This window comes from Gouania willdenowi, chromosome 18, assembly GCF_900634775.1.
Source record: "Gouania willdenowi chromosome 18, fGouWil2.1, whole genome shotgun sequence".
In the NCBI taxonomy this organism is placed as follows: domain Eukaryota; kingdom Metazoa; phylum Chordata; class Actinopteri; order Blenniiformes; family Gobiesocidae; genus Gouania; species Gouania willdenowi.
The window spans coordinates 17,344,139-17,368,045 of NC_041061.1; the positions used below are offsets into that span (position 1 = coordinate 17,344,139).

Consider the following 23,907-nt stretch of genomic DNA (forward strand, 5'->3'; position numbering starts at 1 on the left):
CGATTCTGGAGAGATTTTGAAAGTCCCCCTAGCAGAGCTGGTAGAATTGGCTGGTAAAAGGACTGTCCGGACATCCTTGCTCAGGATTCTGCCCCTACAAAACAGATCATTCTGGAAAAGTAGAGCGGACAATGGAACGCAACAGAGCTTTTACTTCACCTTGTTTCCAATTACTCTCAATTAAAACCATATGGTTAAAAATAATAATAATTTAGTCTTCTTATTAAAAATAAAAATCACATTTATTTCACAATAAAACCTAATTCCCATACAGGCAAAACAAAAATAATCAAAGCACAGGACCAGCGAGATGGTCATGATATCTACTGGAATGGAGGGTCTTTCATAGTTCATTAATTTGGCAGTTTGAGGCTCATTCAGGTTCATGCACTTTCCAGCAGTACACGTTAGATCGTGCTGCCTGCGACTAATATGACCTGCATTAAAACACAGATCCATTTGTGTGTGTGTGTATATATACTTGCTGGGTGTAGCCATATTAATACCGTCATTGCATTTTACCACTGACTCTCCCAGCACTACCTGAACCCTACATTCCTGACTTTGCTGGTATTCCAACTGGGAGGTCAATTCTTACAGCACAGAACGAAAAAGAAACACTTCATATCTGCTAATAAAGCAAATTATCCATGGCACACTGCTGTAACAGAACCCAACAATACTCAGAACATCACAATATCAACAAAACAATGTAACAACAACGGCAATAGTCTGTTAACGAACAATACATGTTTGATTCTGCAGCAATATCCTAAGGAAACACTGGTATGTGTCGGAATACTAAAGTGTTTCAGTGGACGATGGGATAAGGTAAAGACAATATTACGTAACATCGCCTGTGTCGCCACAAACAGGATATAGACATCATACCTGCCTTTACAGTCTTTATGGATAGGTGGATGAACTGTGGACAAAAGGCTAAATACAAATATTTGGAGACACTGTTTGCTTTGTTGCCACTGTCTGCAAAAGGATCAACAATTTAAGAAGCTCTCCATCAGTGTGTTTTTGGAGTAATTTGTGTAGTTTTGTGATCTAGTTTATTATATATATAAAATGTTGTATGTTTTATGAAGTCATTTTGTGTGTTTTCTTTGGGGGCCACCCAAAATTAGAGCGAGGGCCACATGTGGTCCCCTTGCCGCGAGTTGCCTACATCTGAAGTACAAATTCTCATTTTAATAAGACTATTTCAAAGTAAAGCCTTTTTTATGGAGGTAAATTTGTGTGTTTATTATTCAATCAAAAAATAAATAAAAATAGCTTCAATCAGAGAAAAAAGTGTTTGAATGCAAACAAATATTTGACTTACAAAAAATGAATTTGTTTGACAAGGATTTTTTTAATTGAAGTTAAGGTTATTATTTGTTCATTGAATATTAAAAACACAAATCTACCACCATAGTCTAACAAGAAAGCGGGACGAAACTCTAATCCTGTCTTTTGGTTTCGTGAGAGTGCGTCACTGCTATTTTACAGAACTCAAAGACTAAGGTGATCAAAGATCAGCACATAAATGCACTTTACTTCCTGTTTGCTCAAGTGCCAATGTATATTCAAAGTTGCCATCGATCAAAATCAATCCAATTCACATAGAAACAGGTACTTTAATACGTTTAAACCAGCGCCAATCATCCCTAAAAGGGAACCAAACTACTTTATCGCACTTAAAAATTATGTCAGTACTAAAATTGTATTTTATTTTCTTAATTTTGTGATCACCAAACCCTTTTAAAGGCTCCCATTATCCTATCTTTCCATCCTTATGACTGCTGGGCACAAAGCAGAGCTAAATATGAGTTTTTTTTGGACTCTTGGAGGAAAGTGTCATAACTGCAGAAAACAAGCACAAAGCAGGAGCATGCATAGTTCATGAGAATGTAACCAAAGTCCATCCGTCTATTTTCTGACCTTCTTGCTCCTTTTTTTCCAGGGTTGCGGGGGTCTGCTGGTGCATATCTCCAACTCTCATTGGGCGTTAGGCAGGGGTACACCCTGGTCAGGGCACCAGTCCATCGCAGGGCAGTAACCAATGTCGTATTTTAGAAAATAAAAAAACAGAAGGTGAATGCATTGTTGTTGAAGAAAGATGTGGGTAACGTTACATATTTACAGAAAATAAACGCGTAAACCAGTGTAAATACTGAATGCACATGCTGAAGATTTCATGATTGAGAACAAATTGTTGTAAAAACCACAACGACCTCAAAACTGTTCTCCTATGCACACAAATATACAAATTTCTACATGTACAAAGTATATTATTCATGCTGTGGCAGTCCAATCTTTTAGCTTTAGATGTCCCAGCGCTGAGGGCAAAGGCACAGGAGAGACAATAGGAGGTATGTGTGTTGCAGGTGTGGCTCAGGACCAACAAGCCAATGGCTTGGACCTGATCCCAAACAGTATTGAGTAAGAGAAACTTTACAAACTCAGTTCATATGTTTTGCAACCTGTGTCTGATCTACCAGCCTTGTCACAGATTGGATTGTACTCCAGCGTTTCCTCATTTCTTGAGCTGAAAAAGAAACTTTGTTGAACACTTTTGTATCTGCACTGGGGAAGTTTGAGATTCCAGTTTGGGGGCAGTACGCACAATGCAGCTCAAGCTGTTGGTACCCCAGACAAAAATCTTTTATGTCCACAAGTACACATGGGGGAGCTCTTGGGGTTTTTACTTTCAAAGATGCAGCATTAGTCCTAGCTGCTGTTTCCAGCCACTTGTTAAACTATCTGGGCTTTGTGGATCATGGAAGCATGGGGGCTTGTCAAGTTTTTGGGCCTCATGGTACCATTACTCTGCTGAAAGTGAGCGCTGAGAGCCTCCGACACCTGGGAACTGTTGGTCTCACTGTCCTGATCGTCTGGATGCTCCTGACTCGCAGGACCTCCCAAGCCTTCGTCCACTTCATCCTCATCGTCAGTCACCGTAGGGTAGGCGCAGCTCACCGGGGGAAGCTGGTGAACCTTGGCGACGCTTCCCGGACCTGAGCTGCTTTCCGTCGGTGTGATGATGCTTCCGTTCAACTGCCGCACGATCTCTGTGGAATGCACCAGAGGGAAGGCTGACGGCACCAGAGGAGGGTGGGAAACGAGTTTCCTGCTGCAGAGTCACACAACACACACAGACTTCATTGCATCAGGATCATCCTCATGATGATACAACGATAAGTGAGATGAACGGGAATTCCAGAACAGGTCAAGCTTCAACACGCCTGAGGTTGACACAAGCACCAAAACACTCACCAAAGATATGGAGCTGTTTCTCACATATGTCTCCACTCGGAGCCGGTTTTCTTCCTCTCTATCCAGGGCCCGCTCTCTGTCTCTCCCCTGCGGGATGTGTTGTTGTACAAGACCGGTCTGCCCAGGTAGTCCAAGGCACCTCCTCCACCTCCTCCTCCTCGCCCATTGGAGATGGTTGATGGGCTGTCACGACAGTGAGCCTGCTCCTGTAAGCCCCAGATTAAGATTCAGTCAGTAATTAGCAGGAATTGCTCATTCGTAGACACTTTATGGATGACGTGAAGTTTACACCCAACAGCTAAAATCCCAAACACACTTATGAGATGTTTGGTACATTTCACCATGCAATCCTGCCTGGAGCATGATTTTACCCAGAGTGAAAATCAGAAAATAAAAATAAAAAATAAAAAAAAACAAGATAAGATGCCTTTATGACTTCTAATGAAAAGCTATATCAAGGTAATTACATTGTAATTTGCATGTATTAATATATCAACAAGAGCTCTCAGAGAACATGATCATTCACACTTTAAAGGCTTGGAAGAAATGTATATCCCCACACAGTAGGTCCAACTGTATTAGCAATACAATTTTTTGAAAAATCGCAATGAAATGCGTAATCCAAATGCGATCCGGATGAAATTGATGAGGTAATTGAGAAAACAAACGTGACATAACTGAGGTCAATTTCATAAAGAACAGTCATTTACAAACTGAGATATGCATTTTAGAAATTTTGCTAATGATGAATGATAGGTACTTTCATTCAGTATATTGATCCGGCTCACCTCCAAATGAAATCTAGTGAAATCTTCCATAGTGTAAGGTCTATCTTTGGTTTAAAATTATAGTCTCCAGTCCTTTTTGTTACATTGAATTGATTATCTTTCAGTTATACATGTTTTGATATGGTTACAATTCTTTAGATTATGATTTGGTGTCCTTGATTTGCTGTGTGCTACCCCATGAACAAGCTTTAGGTTAAGTCCTGTGTCTGATTTGTACTTATTGTTAAAATTGCAGTTGTTGCTTTTACAAAAATGCTTGCATTCTTCTGGTCTTATTTCTTACTTAAAGCTGACAGAAATGTAAAAAAAGTAATCCGCTTGACAACATTGTTGTTCTAGCTTATTCTCAGTATTCCCCATGATATCACTTTATTATGTCCAAATTTTGGATGAATAAGGATCTTAACCCCCAAATTAAACATCTGCCATTGTTTTGCCCCACCAGAAATGTGTTGGAAGTCACTTTGGCAGAGGTTTTAGGGGTAAACAGAAGGAATCACAATAAGAATGCAGGAAAAATACTACGATGCATCCGTCTACAGGACTCCATATCTCACAATGTAATGTGTCAAACTTTTCCGACAATGTTTCATAAGAGAGTGTTTACAGTTGAGATCAAAACAAACTTTTGAGCAACAGTTTCAACCTTGGACATCTTTTTTTTTAGCAATAGATCAAAATTGCAGGGCCTGCACTATGTTTTATCTGATAAAGACATTTCCAGCAGCTTTAAAAGTCAAAATCGGGTCGAGTGCGGACTCAGTTTAACAAAGTATTGATTCAGTTCATTAATTTTCTCGACATATTCACAAATCTCTTACATCTTGGTGAATACTAACATGCAGAAGACTGACTCCGAGTGAGGACAAGCTGGTCCTCATGCCCTCCATCCTCAGAGGGATGTTTTCTTCCGTCTGCAAGAAAAAGCAACGACATAAGAATTTCATTGTTGTGAGTTCAGATACAAACCCGTTAAACATCGTCAGGAGTGATAAAACTCTGAGAAACATGACAAAAGTTCTACCATAAGCACTTTCTGCGGCGATGCGAGCAAACTTCCACTGCAGTTTTTGCAGAGCAAGCTATTAAGTATCCATCAGAGTCGCAGGCGAACAAAAGCTTTGCTTGCAACTTGAGGGACTAGTGTTCTAGTGATCAATGGTGTCATGCCTTCAGAGGCTGAGCTTTAAAGACATGAGAGGAGGAAAAAAACAGCCTTCTGCTGCAGGACAGTGTGTGTAGTGTGAAAGGAGTAGTATGTATTATCAGTACCGCTCCTCTGGTATCTGTGCTGACGGAGTAGTTCATTCTTCTGAAGGAGGCTTGTCTGGAGAGAGTGCTTATTTCTTCTCTGTAAGACACAAGGGATTGAGAGGAGAAACACTGATGGGTCTGCTTTGACATGTGCAGAGATTTGTCATGTTTTATTAAATCGTAGCATATTTTCTCTGCTCTTACAGGCTTCCATATCCCACACAAGCTGTATTTTACATCTGTTATGCAGTATTTCTCAATTGTTTGACTCGTGGAGATGTCATAGTAAAATGATAAACTGCCCTGATTTGCCTAATTCCATCCATCCTGTGTAGATAACTCAAGTTTCATCTGATTAGATCAAACTAAGACCCAAAACATATATTTTTTTTCTGAAAATAAATGTATCTGGTGTGAAGCAGTGTCGTTGATTGATTCTCGTCCAACACTTGACATTATAATCAAAGCTTTTTAATTGTAATATTTTGTTGTAAAATGTAAGAGTGATTGCCCTCTATGGGTTGAAACCCAGAATGTTGATTTGTGTCGTTTTAGTGACTTCCAACGTCACAAACCACCACTGTTAGCTCCGCCCCTTCTATAAAAACTAAGATCAACTTATATGTGGTGAGTAGGTTGGATTGAGAGAATTATTATATAGAGAGGTATGGTGAAAATCGAGTCGGTAGTTAACAAGATTGAGATAGAGATTTTATAGTATTAACTGGGCGTGTCTTAATAGCTACGGTAACCCCGCCTATAATCAATTTTCCAGCCTCGACACACGTCAGCCAAAACCATTACAATATAGCATACTTTTTCTGTGTCAGCTCCCTCTTCAGCTTCCTGTTCTTGCGTCTGTGGTGGCACATGACGGTGATGACGATGATAAGCATCAGAATCAGCAGCCCACCAGCTAGTCCCCCAACAATGATGATTAGAAGGTTCTCCAGCTTCTCCGGAGGTTCTGTCACGTACAGGTTTCGCTACTGTTAGTCAAACGTAGGTGCGTCTTGAATCCTTCAGTAAGTTCTACAATCTGTCATTTACCTTTCAAACTTATCTCGATGTCTGCTTTCCCTACGCCCACTATGTTGGTGGCGATGCACTGGTAGATGCCTGCGTCCGACACGTTCAAGGGGCGTCTAAAGGATAGGGTTCCATTTTTGAGGGAGATGACACCTTTCGGCAGGTCTTCACCCTTTCTGCACACAGAGCAAGCACAAGAAAAAGAAGTTACATTTTAGAGCATTAAATGGGATTGTATAGTAAGTTAAAATGTGTGATGTCTAGAGTGAAATTGGTACTAAATTACAAAGAGTTACTCTACGGATGTAAGAGAGAACAAACAGAATATAAACAAAGCAGCACTAGTTACATCATTACCAAACAGAATACAGGCTGATCTGTCAACCTTTATTCATGAAATATTGGCACAACTTACTTTTAAATAATAAAAAAAACAATGGTAGTTCCCTTTAAAATATGTATGTTTTATGTTCCTTTTTAAACAAATGCAAAGCAACTTCCCTCAGCAGATGAACTCCCAGGTCACTGTACGCTGCTTACCCTTTCATTGTTTATATTGTAAAAACTATTGTTTGGGTCCACAACACAAACATTTGGATGTGTCTGGCATCAGCACAGATAAGGCCAAAGCAAGTACACTTTATATTACATGAAAAAACATAGAAGTAACCTTAGTTTTAAGACGTTACAAACTCTGGGATCTTTCTTGAAAAAAAAAAAGAAACAAACGGTCAAAAAATGGCCTCTTACAAAATAATAATTATTTTTATTTGAGTGGTTGTGTCCAACACAGTCACCGCAAAAGTTTTTTTTTTTTTTCATTTTTTATTTTGTAAAAAAAAAAAAAAGAACATTTTGTGAATAAATTCAACGTTTGAATTTAAAATTTCGATTTAGAGTTGAAAAGTGCAGTATCAAACCCTAACCCCGACAACCAACACAAGCTCATGAGGAAGCGTCAAACCCCTCACAAAAATAATGGTTCACTTTTCGTACCTGCCACCGCGACTTCCGCATTTTTTTTGTGCTGCGCGACATGACGTCACACTCGATTGGTAGTAGTTTTGCGTTATTGCGTCTTATGACAACCCTTCATTCAGGGTTTGGGTTATGGTTAGAGCGATAGCTCCCATTGAAATGAAACATTCCGCGATGCGCAGCACAAATGAAGTGTCGTGCAGCTCATAAACATTACGTGCTGCACATCGTGAATGAATATCGTGTCCTGCAGCACAAAAAACATGAGGAAATTGTGTTGGCACTCACGAAAAATAAATCAAAGTTCATCTCGTGTCAGAGTCAGAAACTTTGTGAGTGTGAGATTAACAACAGAGAAAGGGTTGCCACCTTTCAGAAAAGAAAATAACCAAATGTGAATACATGGTTTTAAAAGGGGGAACTTTGGCTGCAGCCAGGGTTATTCTGGTGTCTGGAAAGACCCTGCTTGCACAGATTTGACAGGTGGATGGATAACATTCTGAAAATTGTTTCATATGAAAAATTATTGGCAAGGTTAAATGACGATTCAGATGTTTTTGCTAAATCTTGGGGAAATATATTTGACTAAGTGTTATTGTACACACTTCATACACTTACAGAACCTATGTATAGATCTTATTATTGTTTTAGTTGTGATTCCTTGGACCCAAGAAATAATGGTAAATGTCTTCTACTACTGCTGTCTGACTGTTCGATGTTAGTGCTGTTGAAAAAGTTTGTAAAGCAAAATTAAATTTTCATTACAAAAAAAAAAAGAAAAGAAAATAAGGGACACTCACGGGATTGTGAACAAAATCCTCAAAATGGAAACATTTGGACATAGAACAGTGTTTCCCAAACGTTATTGCCCCATGTACCCCTTAGCTCATGTTCTACATTATTCTTTAGTGTCTGCAGGCTCGTCTAAACTCTTCCTGTGTCTTGTCCAACATTAACCTTGAATTTAAGCCTTTTTGTTCATTTATTTCTGATGTTTTGCTCATATGCATCTATAGTGTAGTTACAAATATATTGAATAATATCATTAATAATAATTAATGTTTTTTTTTGTTGATGCATTTGTAGTGTTACAAAAAATAACTTGAATTTGATAACACATATATATATATAATATAAAATAAATATTTGTGTATTTATTTATTCATTGTTAGTCTTACAGTATGATTTTTGTTAAAAGCCCATACATAATATGCCTATTCATGTTGCCCGATACTACTGTAATAATAAATAAATAATCTTTCATTTAACTTTAAAACCTCTACATCCTAAACATGAAATCAAATCCCAGTAGTCTCTTAAATCAGTCCAACCATGATGTGTCTTACTGTATCATCCTCACTAGATGATGGATAACTGTTGGTATGTACAGTGTTGTTCTCCTGAGGCTGTTTGACCGTAGGACACTGAAAACTTTCTAAAGTTGGACATTTTTAGGGTTAGAGCAGCGCTGGCGTGTGTGTCGTCTCTCTTTACTCTCCAACAGTCCCTGAAAGCACCACACACACACATCCATTTACACAGGACACTCCACACAGAGCGGGGGTCCTATGTAGATCCCACCACGATGATGTTGCTGGCCTTGGCATTGCCTGCGTTTTACTTTGTGTGACGGACATGTCTAGTGTTCTGGTCATTTATGCAAATACGGAACAAACAGGGTTCCGTTTTGGCTCAGTACGGGACGCACCATTTAAGGGTCAAATACGGAACGATTCCGTATTTTAAGGGACGGGTGGCAACCCTAATCGGACATACAGTATGACTATGATCTTGTGATAAAATTCTCTAGTTCCTCTGCCAATAAACAGTGGTACGATCAGAACTTTACAAATGTTAGTGGAGAGTCAAATGTTTCAGTTAAGATTGATGAATCGCCAAAACTCAGAAAAGATAGACACAACCGTAAATTCCTAGCTGCAAAACTAGCAACACCACAGTAAGCTAAAGTCTTTGATAATTTAGCCTTTCTAATGAAGTAATAGAATGCCTTTATTGTCATTATACAATCTAAGGCTACAATGAGATATAGCTACTCTAGTGTTTACATTTTCTGTTTTGAAGCTAGCTAGGTTTCAGTAAACAGTCAGTCAACATCAACTACATATTTATTTATCGACTATGTATCTAGGTGAATTTAATTACCAAGTAACTAGGCTTGATGAGTGAAAGCTACTACAAAATGTAGCAACTGAACTACACTTTAACCAGGGTTCAAGTGCCACCAGTTTCAGATTTCTCAACAGTTAAGTGCCATAAATGACTTTTCCAACATGAACCAAATTCATCAATAATAGTTCATTAATGAGGTCTGCAACTCTTTAGGTCATCTCAACATCAATTTAATCTGTAGTTATTAAAACTATTCTCTGAACAACAGGTACGTCTTCATTAGCGTCAACATCCGAGTGTATGAAAGTCAAATATCAAATAGTTTTCATCACGTGAAACACTCGAGTACCTTTAACACGTCATTAGAAGCTGCTAATGTTCAAAAGTGGGACAGATTGAAAATTGATCCTCGAGGCTGGGGCGTCCACGCTAATGTACGTTAGCTCAGCTTGCGTGTGTGTGTGTGTGTGTGTGTGTGTGTGTTGAATTTGGAGCTGTTCCTAATCAACTGGAGGCTTGCGTGGGTAGTTCTCATTAGAACTAAATGTGCCACTAATTTTAGCAAATGACATCACTTTGCATCTTAAAGTGTTTTGCTCTTTAGAAGGCGGTAATACAGGTTGCTAGGCCATCAATACATAAAAAATAACCTGTTTCACAAAGGATAACGTCTTTACCGAGAATTCTGAGAACTTCTCAGAAATGTCTATTTTAAAAATGTCCTCATCACCGCCTGGAAAGAGGAACTGTGATTTAGCATATTCAGCACGACTGATAACATCTGATCTAAACCCACACATTTAGCATCTTCTTCCTCATCTTCTCTGCACCCCCCACCCCACCCCACCCCCGTCGTGTTTAACTTTCCCATCCGTCCTCGCTCTGCCCGTGCAAGCCACAACAAGACACCGTGACACCAGCTATTACTTCACCTGCCGCCATCAACCAACAGAGCCAACAGGTTCTCCTGCACATTTGTTTGTGCGTGCATGCATGAGTAAGGAGATACTGTAGTAACTGCTGACCTGGTGTTATACTGCTTTTAAATGAGTGTTGGCATTGGATTGAACTCTTTTCCCTCAGGTGTTTTCCAATGACTGGCTACTATTGAGTAAATCATCATCAAAAACAAAACAATCCAGGATTCACAAATATTTTTTTTTTCTTTCTTTTTTTTTTTTAGATGCACCAGTATTTTTTATTTTTTTTTTTTCAATCAAAAATCAGACCCAACTCTCACTCACTGTCATATATCAAAACTGTCACCTTCTCATGGATTGCAGTTCTACAGCCAACACCACGCCCTGTAGTTATTGCACCAGAGGAAATTTCTGTATGAGGTGAAGTTAGCAGAAGAAGTCAATCTAGACGTTTGGATTCAATGTGTTTGCTGTTTGAAAAGGCAAACACCAACAGTTTCCAGTAAAGCAGGTGAATCAGGAGGTGACGGGGCCAGGTTTGTTCAGTAAAGTCATGTGGAAAGGGTGGAGATCCTCGTTTACACAAAATCAATTCATCAGGATTCTACAACACAGGGATGAATGCGGTACGTCTTTGGAAGTAAATGCTAGACGTTGTTGCGTGAGACAATTAGGTCATATTTTTGCGAGCGTTTATTTTCTGTTTGTATGTTAGCAGGATCGCTTGATGAATTTTAACAAAGGATAGACCTTAGGCCACGGAAGATTGCATTAGATCTTGGAAAGGATGTGGGTCAATATTCTGATTCTGGATCAGTTTTTAAAAATTTAGATTACATTTTAACCAAAAATAGACCTTAGGTTAAGGAAGATTCCATTAGATCTTGGAGGGGATGTGGGTCATTAAACTGATTCTGGATCAGTTTTAAACGAAATCTAAAAATCATTGGTAAAATTTTGGTTTGTAATTGACTGATCTTTTTTTTTTTTTTGATATTTTTTTATTGAAGAATGCAAGATCCACCACTTTTCAGCATTCACATTATAACACTCATCAACATCTCGGAAAACAAAAATGTAAAAGAATGTGAAAGAGATTAGAGGAAATAAACATTGGTATCCTCAATCTTCATTATTACATATATACTTGTAGACATACACATACAGTACATAAACTTAACATATGTACACATATATATGCAAGGTTTTTTATTTTTTAAATGCAATATCCTTCCCTCCCACTCCCACCCCATGATAATTGACTGATCTTTATTAAATTTGACTCAGTTATATTATGTCGGGTTGGTTCCTCAATTACCCCACTGAGTTTTATCCAGATCAGATTCAGATTGCGCATTTTATCACACTTTTTTGAAAAAAATGGGGGTGCTTATACATTTGCACCTACTGCATTGTTATTAATGGAGATAGAAAATTCTGTGTTAATAACCATAGAACCCTGATCGGAATCACTGAATCCAAAAACTGCCATTATCTGACAAAGAGGAGATTTGGCGCTTGGTGGAGGTTTTTTGCGTTCTCTGGTTCAACTTCATATTTTAAATTGTAAACATATGTAAATGTATTAAAAACACGTTGTGAGAATCACTGAACCATAATGGATGTATTGTTGCCTACACAAGTTGAACTAAACCAGGTGATGAATTATCTCTATCCTTGTTTCTGAGGCAAACATTACCACTATGACTAACAAGGTGTAAAGAATATTATTATTGACCAGACATATATCAGACAGTTAGTCATGCTAGGACCAGACACAGCCAGATGGGGGGAGGGGGGATTTTCCAACTATACCTGATCCAGGTGAAACTGTGTGGTTTGGGGTTTCCTCCGCTCTCACACCTCAGGGCAGCGTTCTCCGAGCCCACGTACCAGTCATTAGTGTAGCCAGTCACCTCTGCGTGTGGAGGGTCTGCCACAAACACAGATCACTTATCAGCTTTCACAAATGCACAATGTCCATCTTTATTCCTGTAAATATGATTAAGGACACAACTTGGCTATATATGTAGATACTGTTTTATTGACGTAAAACGTCCCTGCCAAATATACCTAATAATAGTCAAATAAAATCAATAAATACCTGATTTTTTAAATAATATGTTAGGAAGTGGTAATGTTTGATGAAGAAATTTAGTATTTTTGAAGTTGGTGTTGTTTGAGTGATGAACTTGACTTTGTGTACACCAGTGGTTCCCAAACTTTTGTACCCCCCACCGTTGCACACTGTCTAATAATGTAATGCAGGGTTTTTTCAATCTTGGGGTCGTGACCAATTTGTGGGGTTGCCTGGAATTCAAATGAGGTACCAAGAAACTAATTTTTATTCTTTACAAAATGATAACACCAGGCACAGAATAATATCAAAAATTTGCGATATTAAAATGGGGTTACAACCCAAAAAAGGTTGGGAACCACTGATGTAATGTCACATATACATCGTAGCACTACAATAAAAATTGTCTCTGAATTTTACTTATCCTGTTGAGGAATAATGTATAATATTTTTTTTTAAAAAAAAACAATAATCTGTAAGGAGTGTAAATCGGTGAAGTGCACATTGTGGCAATGCATGGAGGCTCCTGGCTGCTTGTCCATTTATATTCTAGTTTCCAATTCTCATTTTTTTATTAATGTACCCCCTATGGCAGTTTGCGTACCCCACTTTGGGAGCCTAGGGCGTATGCTATTAGAATGTGAAGACGTATCTGATTTATTTATTACTGATGAGGTTTCACCTGTAACACCTCAGTAATTAAGTTCATTTCAACAGCGTGAATAGATAATAGTAACATAAGCCCAGAAACAACTAAACAAGGTCTCCAATGCAAACGTTTGAGGGATGGAAATTAAAGAAGAAAATAGAAAAAACTACAAAATAGATTGGTTTAACCATCATTACGATCATTTGCAACATTTTCTTTTTTGGTCTCTATCTTTCAAAAGCAGCCCCGACTCATCAATTGAATTCACCAATCCTGTGGAGGTGTGCTGTGATATCTAGCACTAAGACAGAACCTTGAGTCTTCAATGTTGTGGATCCTTACATAGAGTAAGACCTATGAATCCTACAGTTTCCCTATATAAAGCTTTAAAAACAATTGTTATTAACTGTATTTTTATGTAGATCCCTTTGATTTGCCTTGTGTTTAAATGTGGCCTTATATGATTTATATCTTCTACTCACAGTGCACCACCACGTTGTTTTGGAGCCTGCGAGGCCCGGCGAATGTGGGGTGCCACACCAAACAGTCCAGCTTCTTTCCATTCATGTTCCTCAAAGGATGCAGTGAGTAGTGTGAGGAGACGGCTCCGTTGTCAGATGAGCGGTTGATGGCCTGGCCGTTCAGGTCGGTGTCCCAGGTGAGGTGGGGAGGGGGGCGAGCCACAGAGCGACACGCAGCAGCCTGACGATACGTCTGACCCTCCTCCAGGATCACAGGGTCCAAGGAGGAGATGGGATAGGCTGGAGGAAATCCAGGTCATTCAATATTAGGTTTTTAGACTCTAAACACCTCTTTTAAAAATGACATGATGTATTGTGATGAGATAACTTCATATTTTATACAGCATCACTATACACTAGATGGGCAACACAGCAGGGGCCACAATGTCAATGTTCATGTCAGCCTTTAGAATAATGACCAAACTGAGCATTAACACAAGTGTGTTTTTGTTGTCACAGTGTATAATTTTATTCTCTTTTCATGTATATATTGTGGATTGTCATTTTGTGTATTTTTCTCCCATTTTGTGGTGGGTTTTTTTTTTTTCAATTTGTGTGTTTTTGCTGCTATAGTGTATAAAAATATCCTCTTTTAATGTGTTTTTAGTCATAAATGTACAAATATTGTGTATAGTCATTTTGTGTATTTTTCTCCCATTTCATGTGTCTTTGGGGTCATTTTGTGTGTTTGTGTTGTCATTTTGTAAGAGGTTTTTTTGGAGTCAAGTTATATGTTTTTGTTATTATAGTGTATAATTATATTCTCTTTTAATATGTTTTTATTCATATTTGTATATATATATATTGTGGACTGTCAATTTGGATATTTTTCTCACATTCTATGTGTTTTTGGGGTCATTTTGTGTGTTCGTGTTGTCACTTTGTTGGGTTTTTTTGAAGCCAATTTGTGTTTTCTTGTTGTCGTTTTGTGTTTCTTAGACAATTTGTATGTTTTTGTTGTTACAGTGTCTAATTCTGTCATCTTTTAATGTGTTTTTAGTTATGTATGTATATTTATTGTAAATTGACATTTTGTGTATTTTTCTCCCATTCTGTGTGTTTTTTTGTGTTCTTGTTGTCGTTTTGTGTTTCGTTGTTTTTGGAGTCAATTTGTGTGTTTTTGCTGCTATAGTGTATAATTATATCCTCTTTTAATGTGTTTTTAGTCATAAATGTACAAATATTGTGTATTGTCATTTTGTGTATTTTTCTCCCATTTCATGTGTCTTTGGGGTCATTTTGTGTGTTTGTGTTGTCATTTTGTAAGAGGTTTTTTTGGAGTCAATTTATGTGTTTTTTGTTATTATAGTGTATAATTATATTCTCTTTTAATGTGTTTTTATTCATATTTGTATATATATATGTATATATATATATATATATTGTGGACTGTCAATTTGGATATTTTTCTCACATTCTATGTGTTTTTGGGGTCATTTTGTGTGTTCGTGTTGTCACTTTGTTGGGTTTTTTTGAAGCCAATTTGTGTTTTCTTGTTGTCGTTTTGTGTTTCTTAGACAATTTGTATGTTTTTGTTGTTACAGTGTCTAATTCTGTCATCTTTTAATGTGTTTTTAGTTATGTATGTATATTTATTGTAAATTGACATTTTGTGTATTTTTCTCCCATTCTGTGTGTTTTTTAAAGTGTTTCATTGTTTTTGGAGTCAATTTGTGTGTTTTTGTTGTTATAGTGTCTAATTTTATAGTCTTGTACAAATATTGTGTGATCATTCTGTGTACTTTTCTTCCAATCTATGTGTTTTTGGAGCGATTTCGTGTTTTTTGGAGTCAATTTGTGTGTTTTTTGGTGCGATTTTGTCTAACTGAAGCCACTTTTAATGCATGTTTTTATTTAGTCATATATATATATTGTTTATTTTATTATTTTGTGTATTTTTCTCCCATTCTATCTGTTTTTGGAGTCATTTTGTGTTTTCTTGCTGTCGTTTTTGCGTTTTTTCGAGTCAATTTGTGTGATTTTGTTGTCATTTAGTATTTTCTGAAGTGTCATATATGTATAACTAATTGACTAATATATACATAGCCTACTGTGTATTGTCATTTTTGTATTTTTCTTTCATTTAATGTGTTTTGCCAGTCATTTTGTGTTATTTACTTGGCATTTTGTGCATGTGTGGAGTCGTTTTGTGAGTTTACTTTGGAGGCCAAACAAAATGAAACCTCGGGCCGCATGCGGTCCACGAGTTGCCCATGTCTGCACTATCAATGATGTGCATTTATTGCTCGACTTACTCCACACAATGAGTTTGATCTCCCTGTCAAAGTTTCCAGAGGGGAAAGTGCTGACGTGGCAGATGTAGTCCCCTTCATCTGAGACCTCCGTGTTCATGATCACCAGTGACGAATCTATCGTAGGGTCACTGCCTTTGAAGCGCACACGGCCTGACCACGACCCAAACGCTGCAAAAGGGAGATACATGGTAGAACAGGGAAGGTTTATAGCGTCGGTACACATCCTGGACACTTTTTGAGTCTTACTCAATTACATTCCTACATTAAGAGTTGAAGCTTCTCTTGAAAGATAATCTTAAATTATTAAAACAAATATAAAAAAAAAAAACTGCAGTTTTGGAAAGTTCTGTAAGTTCTTTATTTTGCTTTAAATAGACTTGTCTTAGTTTTAAGGCCAACTTGATGGAAAGAACAAAACACACAAGAGTTTGAAGCCCACCTGTCTGTCCACTGATGTGGTGTGCAGTGATGATCTGTTCTTTACTCTGATCGAGTTTCTCCTTATACCAGGTGACTTGCACATTCACCTGACCTTTTTCACTGGGCTGGTAGCGACACGGCAGGATGGTCTCGTCCTCCGACAAAGAGCGTATGAGTTTTTCTGAAGAAGGACCTACAAAGTCTGCTCGTGTCCCTGTCCGCACAAAAGAACAGAGTCATAGATAAATCGATAAGTAAAGTACACAGGAAAAGACACAGGAACCTCATCCAGGTTCAACCTGAAAAAAAGAAGAAGAAATGAGAAATCTTACTGTTGTTGTTGTTGTTTTTGGCCGTTCTCCATTAACACAAGCCAAGTCAAGTTCAAACCAAAGATGTTGGCAGCCATAGCCAGAAAAACATTTTTATTCAACTCAAGATTGTTATTGTCAATACTAACATTTACCTTGGACAATTTTCAACCTAATGGTGCATTAAAGTTTCTCTCTCGTCCAGAGCAACTGAGAGGTTTTCCTTCCTTTGAAATTCCAATAATTGGCCTGAGCAGGGAGGAGCAAAAGTAGCATCTCAACATGGGAATGGTTTAAAGAAGTTTAGTCTGACAATGCAACCGAGACAATTATAAGACAAATGACTGTGTTTATTGTTAAATACAGGAGCCCTGTACAAAGGATGTAAAGGTCGTTAAAGGTGTCTTTTAATGTACGACTCGTTACAAATCAAATCTATTATTACCTTCACCAAGGATGTAATATTTTCACAGGCGTGTGTTTATTTGTTTGTTAACAGGATTACGTCAACAGCACTGAGGGTATTTTAACCAAACTTTAACCAAAGATAGACGTTACAGACTCCACTATGTTTTGGAGGGGATTTGTGTCAATATACTGATTATAGATCATTTTCAAAATTTTGAAACATTCCAATCTTCCATCTTGGTTGGTTATTGACCAATCTTTCTGAGATTTGATTCAGTTATGTTGGGTTGGTTTCTCAATTAGCACCTCAAGTTTCATACAGATCGGATCTGTGTTAAGCATGTCATTGTGATTTCTATAAAACAACTGGGGCGCCCAAACATCTGGACCTACTGTATAGTTATCAATGGAGATATACATGTTTCCGAGCCTTTAAAGTGTGAATGATCATGGTACCATGATGAGGATCACTGATCCAGATAACTGCTTGATGGTGATTTGCACTCGCTCACTGCTTTTTTTTAGTATTATGATTATTTCCCAAGTTGTGACATTTTATCTTGTATTTTTGGTAAAAAAGAGTTTGTGAAGTCATGAGTCAATGACTCAATATCCAAGATACAAATGTGAAAAAAAATCAACCACTGTACTGCCACAAACTGTTACGGTAATGTTTTGCTATCTTAAAAAGACATCTGCTGACAAGCGTAACGCAACAGTGATGCTGGTCCCCCACCATACCTTATCACCAAACATCCTCACACTTTATTATATTATCTGATCGTTTGTGTTGCAATATTAAAACGAGGCTTGGACCTTATTACAGAAGCTCTAAAAGTCATGTCAACATTGTATTAAGAGGAAGTTGTCTCAAAGCAAACCAAATTATGAACCCATCCGTTTGTTTCAGTGGTTATCTAACTGAGTTTGTTCTAGTGACATGTTAAACCCCAGTCCTTAAAGCCAGTCTTTCCCAGGGCCAGTTAAAGATAGATCAACATTCCAGTCGTATTTGGACCGTAGCAGAAAAGTAGTGCCTTATTATCCCTTCACACCTAAAAAAGAAAAAATACACCCAAGAAGGAAGTAAATCTAGGTCATTTCATTAAGCTCCTGTTGGCTTAGTCACTCCATGTTTAACAAGTACAAGATTCTATAATGACATTTAATCTAAAAGAGTAACTCTAAATCATGAGAAACAACGGCTTAAGGTTGAGCATGAAGCGTCTCCGCTAATGCAGTGGTTGTCATGTTTGTGTAAGCCAGTTTGGTGTTAGCGGGAGGGACGAGATCGAGAAGAGACGCCGCAAGTAACCCAACTTTGGGGACAGAAAGTGGAGGACACGCAGGACAGAGAAAACAGGCTGTCTATCAGAAGTGCTGAGTACGATCGAAGCTATGTTGTTCAACTTGTTGGTCAAGGCGAGCTTTCAAAGCAAACTGACAGAATTTGCCGCGATACGTCTAGACCGAAAAGACAAGTAAAGGAAACACAAACCGCACAACACAAGGGTCACACCAGTGACAATGGACTGTTGCTTGTATTTGATATTGGTCTTCTTCTCCCTAGCCGCTTAAAGACGCTAATCCACGTAGCGCAGGCAAAACACAGACTTTACAAACACGTTTACTCAACTAAATCCTTGCAATACACGTTTAATGGTTAAAATGCAAGGGGTTAAAAGGCTGGTCCACACCTGTCAGGTAGATGTATCTCATGGCGGCTTGCTAGGATACGTTCAAGTTGGCTAATGCAAATAAGTTCTTTATTCGCAGAGGACACCTTTTATTATATCACTGCTCCTGGCATCAGGTGCACGCTGCTTTGTCACTGGCATTTTATCCAAAGGGTGCAGCTGGCAGACTTTGATCAGCTTGATACGTACAAAGGCAACGAGAATGAAAAATGAATCACAGCGGAGGACATTCCCTCTCTGAGTCATCTGGAATACTATAACACCGTAGAATCAAGATGAGTAGGCTATGCAACGACCTCGATAGATAAATCAAGATGGACGCGAAACAATAGCCTCATTTTAATGGTGCTGAACAAGCAACAAAATGGGCGGATAACTTCCTGTTTGCTAGCTTATAGTTAGCATTTCAGCCAGAAACCCCCCACCTGTGAGGGTGCTATCTATGTAAGAAATAAGGAGTTGTTCTTTGCACTAGAATATAAATGATGCCTTTTAACTTAAGACCTGCAAAGACATTGCCAAAGTGCAAACTAAAGAGTATCTAAACCTTAAGCCACTTTTTTCTGCTGAAAACAAACGTATTTGTGTACGAAGTAGTGCTGTTGATCGATCCTAGTTCAACTGTCAATATCACAGTCAAAGTATTTCATTTTCATATATTTGGTGTAAAAATGTAAAAGTGAGGCCTCTATGGGTTGAAACTCAGCTCTTACAATCAGTTTGTGCTATTGGCTAAATACAAGCACATGCAATCTGTGCTTAGTTTGTTGGAATGGGAAATTTGTGAATAGAGCGGTATAGTGAGTAGTGAGTAGCTAGTTAGCATAGCATAGATTGTTCTTTAGAGATTTTATAGTAGACTAGGCGTGGCTTAACTGCACCAGGAGCCCCGCCCATAACCAGGGCATTAAAAAAAAAAAGAAAAAAATTGAGCCAAGATACAAATCAGCTAAAAATATTGGGGTTTAGTTACTCTTTAAGGCTTTAGAACAGTGGTATCAAACTCAAGGCCTGCAGGCCAAATCCAGCACGGCAGTGCATCAAATTCGGATCGCGGAATGATTTTGCTTATTGTAAAAATTGCATTTAAAACATTAGAGCTGAAGTGTCAAACTTATTTCATCTCCGTGGCAACATTCGACCAAACCTGAATGATACAAATGTTTTTATAAAGAAAATAAGTTGAATTTTACCCCTATTGTCCTCTACGTTGACATTGAATGATGTGAACGACTACTTACAAAACAAAAGCAAAACAGTGATGCACACACATCTGAAACATTCCTATAGGATTTACTTTTTTATTTCCTGTTTCCTGTTGTCAGTAATTTTCCCTCTAAATTAAAATACTTAGTTGCTATGATGAGATAAAAATGGGCCCCAGGCCTTGATTTGGTAAATTACTACATAGCTCAGTTCCAGATATCAGTACAATACAGTACACTTTAAAATATATATATAGACAGTCATTTATATGTATATACAACTGTTAAAAATAATCAATAGAGAGTTTTTATGGATGGGAAGTTTTTAGAAAGTCTCCGATATTGTTTCATTAAGTTTGCAGATCTTCAAAAAAAAAAAAAAAAGTAAATAAAATAAAATGGTTTTATGGAACAGCTGATCCGCTGTCATATTAGGTCAGTGTGTGTGTTAAGTGTCAACATCCAGACACTTTGGTTTGGACTCGACAGTGGTTATTCTTGGGCTTGTCTTGTGTGGACACAAATAGTTTGATCCTGTTTCTTTTACGAGTTACATATTTACACTGAACGTATCAATGAACAGCTCATTGACGGCATTGCATTATTGATAAATGTCGATTTTTAAGCCTTTAAAATATAATCATCTCAACAAAATCCCCAATTTGATTATCACGGAGCTCCCACCGTGCTTCAGTGTCAGTCAGATACTCACTGTTGTGGCATTCTCTGCAAACAAATGGCCTTTTGTTTTAGAAATAACTTATTCTGGATTGATTCGTCTTTCCAGACCACCAGCTGTCGTTTTTCTATAGTTTTTGGTTTTGTCACTTGGCCTAGTTTTAGTTTGTCTTTTAATGTCATTTCTGAGCTGATGGCACTGCAGGGAACAGGACTGTGAGAAGATGTACTGTATACTTGCTGGGCTTTTCCTTAAAGTGTGTCTGAAAATCTTTAAAAGCACATTTTAAAAGTCAACTTGCGATCTTGTGTCTTTTTGGTAAACATGACACAAGACTTCTTTTTCTTTTTTTTTTTTTTTTTCAGAACCAGGGTTACACAACCAAGGTTTCAGTCAGACATGGGCAACTAGTGGTCCGGGGACCACATGCGGCCCTCAGTCTGATTATCTGTGACCCCCAAAACAAATTCTCCAAAAGTTGTAATTCAAGAAGCCTAACATATGCACAAAATGTACACAAAGTGACAACAATAACCACCAAAAAAAGATTCCAAAAAATAAAATGACTCATAAAACACCCAAAACAACAACTCAGTTTACTCAAACACACAAAATGATTACAGAAACACATAAAACAACAACACGACAAAACAGAAAAATACTCAAAATGCACAAATTGACAACAAAAATTGAGATAATAACAAAAAATAATTCACAAAATGATACAAAAATACATAAAATGACTCAGAAAACACCAAATAAGTTACTCAGAACTCACAAAACAACAAAAAAACAAACAAAAAAAAAAACCACATTTCCTTTGTTGTTTCCTGTGTTAATGCTGCTCAGATTGGTCATTATTCTAAATACTGTCATGGATGTTGATAATGTGGCCCCTCAGATCAGATGAACACATGTTTTTGGCCCCGCTGTGATAGAAGTTTATGTTTTACATGTATGTACTACTATGTAATGGGCTGTGCTTTAAACCTTCAGTATGTAGTGATCTGAAAGGGCAAAGTTTTATTGATGTTGTTGTGAGTTCATGGTGATTCATGCATTTCCCATCAGCCCCGGTGACTCCTCCAGACAGGTGTGGGATAGAGGGTTATGTTCGTGTACGGGAGTGTGCACACGCTTGTCACCGTGAGGCTTAAGCCCGCTGATGGAATCCGCCTGCACAGCATTATTAGAATGACACACAGCCTCTGCTCATACAAAATTGAGAGTTCTCCTAATGTTGCCTGTCAGCCTGTGATAACTTCTATGTATGTTTTTAAAGTAATCCCTCACACTTTCACTATAATTACACACTATAAGTATGTAAATCAGATGATACACCGCAGCATTAATATGAATCCAGAGGAAAATGGCGCAAAAATCCAAGTTTAGGAAGCACACACAAAGAGGGCCCCAACAGTCCCACAGCATCAGACAGAAGGAGGGGAGCAGGTCTCCAGCAACCTGTTTTTCCAGTCATGTTAGGCAGGGCTGCAGGTGTTTTTTTACACCGTTTGGCTTTAGGTGAACCTATCCAACACAGCCCTGAACTTAGTGCATGGACAAGTGCACAGAGAGGGGAGCAGGCAATGGTAAGAGAACCCGCAGATACAGAGCAGATATGGGCACCAAAACGTGATCCAAGGGCCACATTAATCAACGTATATGTCAGTATTTAAAATAATAACCAATCTGAGCATTAAAACACAAAAGAACAAAGAGGTTTGTTAAATTTGCGAGCCATTTAATGTGTTTTTGTTGTCATTTTGTATATTTTACTCTCATTTTGTATGTATTTATGTCGTTTCTTGTGTTATTTTGTGTTTTTAGAGTCATTTTTGCATATTTTTGTTTACATTTTGTAGATTTTCTCTCATTTGAAAGGTTTTGATTGTGGTTTTGTGTGTTGTTTGAGTCATTTTTGTGTATTTTTGTTGTCATTCTGTATATTTTTCTCTTATTTTTTGTGTGTTTTTTCATCTTGTGTGTTTTTGTTATCACTGTGCATTTTTGTTGTCATTTTGTGTTTTTGGAGCCATTTTTGCATATTTTTGTTCACATTTTCTAGATTTTCTCTCATTTACATGTTTTTATTGTTGTTTTCCGTATTCTTTTGGAGTCATTTTCTGGTTTACTTTGTGGCCACACAAAATTAGGCCGAGGGCTGCATGTGGCCTCTAGGTCACCAGTGGTCCATGTCTGACATAGAGCTTAAATCTAGAGTTTGACCAAATAAACAACAAATCGAATAAATATTTGATCAAATTCCGCAATTTTAGGGATTTTACACAATGAAAACGTCACAAATCATAACAGAAGAGATTATTCAATAGATCAAAACATCATGTTTAGTAAAAAATAAGATGGAGGAAAAGTAGTGTAAACTTTTGCACATAAAGTGTGTTCTTACCAACAATCTGAAGGACAAAGAGACACAGAGAGAGCCTCTGCGGTAGGGATTTCATCCTCCTTATCAGAAAGAGTCTGGACATTCTCAGAGCTGGAATAGGCGGAATAAATCTGCTGAGCCACGGTAACACAATCTCCAGTGACCTGCAGGTGTGGAGTCCTGGATGTCCTGCAGGGACATTCTTAGCTTCTCTAACAGCCAGATCCTTCACAAAAGTTCATGTCGGATATGAATGTGAAGAATAAAAGTCATTATTTGTCCCAAAAAAAAAAAAAAAAACAATAAAAAAAAGGTTACTCTTGGTAGTTTGAGCGTGGTAAAGGCCTTATCCTCATGTTTGCCTTTCGGTAAAAAAAAAAAAAAAGAAGGTGCAGCTCTACCTGTTTGGGATCCACCTGTTTGTGCTCCTTCTCTCACACTCCCTCCCTTAGTTCTCTGTCAGACTCACGCACAACTCAACAACCCACACACGCACACACAAAAGTCACCTTTCCAGTTTGGTAGAAGGCAGTCTGACAGTTATTTTTCTCGTCTTTACTTGCTCTGCTCAGAGGGGAGGCAGGTAGAAAGCAACCGTTTAAACTCCAGCCAATATCACAACAAGCAAAATGGACACATCACATCAAAAACACACATCACTTCCTTTCTTTAGGAAAACCATCACCTTTTTAGGATGAAACCCAAACATGCATATCCTCAACATTCACTTCCTCTTTGACCAACTCATGATGTAATTTCATGTCTGATATGAAAGAAAACAGAATTACAAGACTTTTTTTTTACATTCACCTGCAGTCTTTATTAGTCGTCAATGCATATTTACATGTAACAGCTTCATGGCACCTAAAGGCAGCAGTTTGTGTACAAAACAGTGTGCGTGAGTGCATGTGTGTGTGTGTGTGTGTGCGC

At 37.9% G+C, this 23,907-nt stretch overlaps 1 protein-coding gene across 1 annotated transcript; it reads right to left on the reverse strand.

Moving 5' to 3' along the window:
- Positions 1–217: 217 nt before the first annotated feature.
- LOC114480706 (nectin-4-like) lies at positions 218–23,316 on the reverse strand. Its single transcript, XM_028475092.1, is given in 12 exon segments — positions 218–3,171; positions 3,268–3,345; positions 3,348–3,473; positions 4,895–4,969; positions 5,328–5,406; positions 6,126–6,276; positions 6,360–6,514; positions 12,182–12,299; positions 13,575–13,853; positions 15,869–16,036; positions 16,308–16,502; positions 22,999–23,316. Coding segments are annotated over 12 exon segments (1,932 nt in total). The 5' UTR covers positions 23,081–23,316; the 3' UTR covers positions 218–2,745.
- Positions 23,317–23,907: the final 591 nt, after the last annotated feature.